General features: G+C 41.9%; 1 protein-coding gene across 2 annotated transcripts; it reads left to right on the forward strand.

The window, feature by feature from the left end:
- The first annotated feature begins 209 nt into the window (after positions 1-209).
- aprt (adenine phosphoribosyltransferase) lies at positions 210-2742 on the forward strand. Of its 2 annotated transcripts, XM_030379531.1 has the most exons (6): positions 210-390; positions 548-651; positions 901-1034; positions 1285-1363; positions 1530-1679; positions 2129-2742. In XM_030379531.1, exons 1-5 carry the CDS (start codon positions 299-301, stop codon positions 1667-1669), a joined length of 549 nt encoding a protein of 182 aa, XP_030235391.1. In that variant the 5' UTR covers positions 210-298; the 3' UTR covers positions 1670-1679; positions 2129-2742. The 2 variants fall into 2 exon arrangements, with proteins under 2 accessions (XP_030235391.1, XP_030235389.1); XM_030379529.1 differs by having other exon boundaries at positions 1530-2742.
- The last annotated feature ends 1107 nt before the right edge of the window (positions 2743-3849 follow it).

The following is a 3849-nucleotide window of genomic DNA, read 5'->3' on the forward strand; positions in this document are numbered from 1 at the left end:
GGACATCGGCCCTGGAGGGAACGTCTCCCCTGCTGTGCTCCCCGACTACGGTCTGGGAGCCATAGAGCAGGAAAGGTGTAACACATGGATGGTTACGACATTATGCTAATCAAAATCTCTATGCAGAATATGACGGGATTTTCACTTCCGGAACCAAACTGTTGCGCTCTGTGGGCATGTCTGTGGCGGGCGATCGAGGAGCACAAGGAAACATAATCGAGCCCCGAGCCCGGATGGAGAACACGCATGCGCATGCGACACGCTTTCCGCTCGGATCTGGAAGTGCCTCAGTGTGAAAATGGCAGAAAGTAAAGAGGAATCAAAGTTGGATCTAATCAGCAGATGTATCCGACCGTTCCCCGACTTCCCAAGTGAAGGGATTCTCTTCAGGTGCGTACATTTGAGTTGCTATCTAGTGTAATAACGGTTAAATAAATAATAAGTGTTATATAACGTAAAGTAGACCATTGCTGATTAATCTATGTAGGCTTACGTTATGTGTGAGGCTGACATCGTGTGTTCGAAACATGATGTGTTTAATTTGCAGAGATATCTGCCCTATAATGAAAAGTCCAGCAGCACTGACGGCAGTGATCGATCTGTTTGAACAACACGTCCTAGAGTGCCACCCGGTGGTTGATCTGATAGTTGGTAAGTAGCCGTCATGTCTCCACATACACCTCCCTTAACCCCCCTGCTCATCTTTGGTAAATTCGACCCGGTGCTTGATTCAATTTCTATAAATTGTCCGAAACCCAAAAATCCCACAAAACTAATTTTAACTCTTTACTCACACCATTTCCAACAATTAAATCAATATTTAGTTCAACAAGGTTATTAATCTCTCACAGATCATTGTTCAATCAGATTAATACAATGTGAAAACTTCTTTTACCACAGGTATTGATGCTCGTGGGTTCCTCTTCGGCCCTCTTCTGGCACAGAGGTTAGGGGTAGGCTTTGTTATGGTGAGGAAGAAAGGCAAGCTGCCAGGGCCTACTGTGTCTGTGGCGTACACGTTGGAGTATGGCACGGTAAGGTGGATTTTTTATGTTCTCAGTTTAATGATTATTCAACCGAACACATTATTCTCGTTGATGGTATAAATGTAGTCATTATGTAAGGATTATTTTGGTAAACACCATACTTTAGAGCCTACTATTTATGTACTATAAATAAGGATACTTGATGATTGAAATGTTCAGTTAGACAAGAATAATTAGGTTCCCCCTCCCTCTATGTGAGTGACTTTATTGGTAAGATAATTTTTTGTTTCTAACATAGGCTGAAGCTGAAGTTCAGGAAGATTCTGTGTCCCCTGGACAGAAAGTTATTCTTATTGATGATCTTTTGGCCACTGGAGGTGAGAAAATGTTTTTATGCAATGTTGACCTTGTTTATTTCGGTGTTTTTAAAAGTAGAATTTAACAATCCATCGCTACCATATTGATAAATGAACATGCACCAAACTTGAAACAGAACTGCTTTAAATGTTTTGGTTGTCTGCCGTCTGTGTTCTGTTTTACAAGGGACCCTGTTTGCTGCATGCGAACTGATGAAGAAGCTACGTGCCGAGGTCCTTGGATGCTTGGTGGTGGTGTCGCTCAAGGACTTGAGCGGTGCAGACAAACTGAAGCCACACACCGTTTTCCCACTTATTCAGTATTGACCCTCTCTTAGTAATATATTTTTTTTTTTGCTAGCAGCATGATCAGATGTGATAAATAATCAATACATTTTCTTCCTTCCACATACATCATACATCACCCATGGGTTTCGGCAAGGGTCCTAATTCTAATGATTGTAAATCTTTGTATTAGTATGCAAATAGAAAAAAAATTTGAGAGTGCATGCAGTGCGTACAACTAGGCCTACCTTGTAACTACCTTGTACAGTGTTGTTTATATTGAACCGTGTGTGTGTGTGTGTGTGTGTGTGTGTGTGTGTGTGTGTGTGTGTGTGTGTGTGTGTGTGTGTGTGTGTGTGTGTGTGTGTGTGTGTGTGTGTGTGTGTGTGTGTGTGTGTGTGTGATGTTTGTTGCTTCCTATCAACACTTGCCCAATGCAAACATGTTGCCGAATAAGTTATTTGTTCTATTGTAAAACTGCATTCTTATTTTCCTTATTAGGTTGTACCACAACGTAAACAGGCTCCAGTCTCCCCTACATGCATAGAACACCATCCCCATCCAGACCTAGAGCCGAACTGTTTGAATCGTTACATCCTGCAGAAAATCAACAACATTTAAAAAGCTGACCATGGACCTTTGACGCATAGTACAGAGGAAGAGTCATTTTGTCTAAATTAAAATCAGAACAGTGAGGTTTTGTTATATTAAAGGACCCAAATCATTAAGAAATTAGAAATAAACGTTTTTCTGATTTTGCGGTACTCCGGATATGGCAGTAATTTCCTGCTTCGACAGTTTGTTGTCATCTGACCGCCCCTTGCCTGAAGCGGGAGACATGGCAACCCCAACTTCCTTTGAGGGTCCCTCATACTGGGATGAAAGCATCATCTTAAACTCAACAAACGTCGCTGGGTCCTCAAAGACGAGCCCCATCCTCATAACCTGTAAAACATTGCATTCAAATAGCCATTTTGTGTTTTTTAACAAATAACTTCTGAATCCCTCTTCCTTGTACATATGTCAAGTGTGTCAACAATCATTTACAATTTTTACATTTTATTATGTTTAATGCAAATGTTTTACAAAGTAAAAGAAGGGCCTGTTTTCATTGGCTGTGCGTTACATTCACTCTTCTTGGATTTGGGGAAAGCACAGTAGGAAACAGCTTGACCACACATCAAATGTAAACACAATATCTGAGCTGACTAACCAAAACAGTTGAACACTGTAACGTGAGTTTGTGAATCTTCCTTTGGAAGGTGAGGTTCCACTTTTCAATATGGTTACTTCTCAAATATGGGATGGATGACACTGGCAGTGTCAAATATGAGCGCTTGGGCAGGTAGCCTTCAGTTTTTGCAAACAAATTCCCTCAGCTGTTCCTATAGCTTTTGTGGATCCTTCTGATTGATGGAATGCGCAAAAAAATAATCTCATTACATGACCTGAAGGCTGCCCTACTACTTTGGTAAAAGATCAAACTCATCAACTAATCTTCACTTCACTTACGAACTGGCTCACTTGGCATACTCAAGGTCAATCCCCAAATACATTTGAAAAATAACTTGAAGATTTATAAAACCCTGCGTACGCACACCGTACCCAATCTTTGCTTTATAAATCACAGAGTGCCTACAAGTGTGCGCAGCTGAATCAGCTTCACGTTCCGCCCTGTACACGCCCCTTTTTAACCATAAATGGTCAATGCAAATGACCTCATGAATTCGTTCTGCATATAAAACAGACTCAGATGCAAGTATTATGTCTTGTCGGAAACAATGGCAGAAGTAGGCCTACTGAAAAAAGCGAAATTTCACGGAGGTTGAAGTGGAGACACTTGTGGGTGAGATGGAGGCCCGAAATGTAGTTTTGTTCGGCGGTCACGGGATTGGGATCTCCAACAACAAAAAGCAGAGTGAGTGGCAACATGTTGCTGTAGCAGTGAACTCTGTCAGTAGCACGGAGCGCACAGTCCCAGAATTAAAAAAGAAGTGGTCTGACATAGAGTTACATATATTTATGTAGCCTAGTGTTATGGTCCCTAAATACCCTCTCCCTCCGAATCCTGCCATTTGCATGGTCCGCCAGAAGTGCCATAGGGGAGAGTGAGGTAATGTGAGACACCGGGTAATGTGAGACATCCCTTGTAGCTAGGCAACGCAACACATTTGTGGTCATGTGACTATTATTTTTTCAAGCCCCTCCCTTTCCCCCATTGC

This window comes from Gadus morhua, chromosome 15, assembly GCF_902167405.1.
Source record: "Gadus morhua chromosome 15, gadMor3.0, whole genome shotgun sequence".
Lineage (NCBI taxonomy): Eukaryota > Metazoa > Chordata > Actinopteri > Gadiformes > Gadidae > Gadus > Gadus morhua.

What these genes read in the sequence shown, in the direction of transcription:
- aprt (XM_030379529.1), top strand. Translation starts at nt 299, where the DNA reads ATGGCAGAAAGTAAAGAGGAATCAAAGTTGGATCTAATCAGCAGATGT. An exon ending in AGTGAAGGGATTCTCTTCAG is followed by an intron (nt 391 to 547) that starts GTGCGTACATTT and finishes TTTAATTTGCAG; the next exon opens with AGATATCTGCCCTATAATGA. An exon ending in ACACGTTGGAGTATGGCACG is followed by an intron (nt 1,035 to 1,284) that starts GTAAGGTGGATT and finishes TTTCTAACATAG; the next exon opens with GCTGAAGCTGAAGTTCAGGA.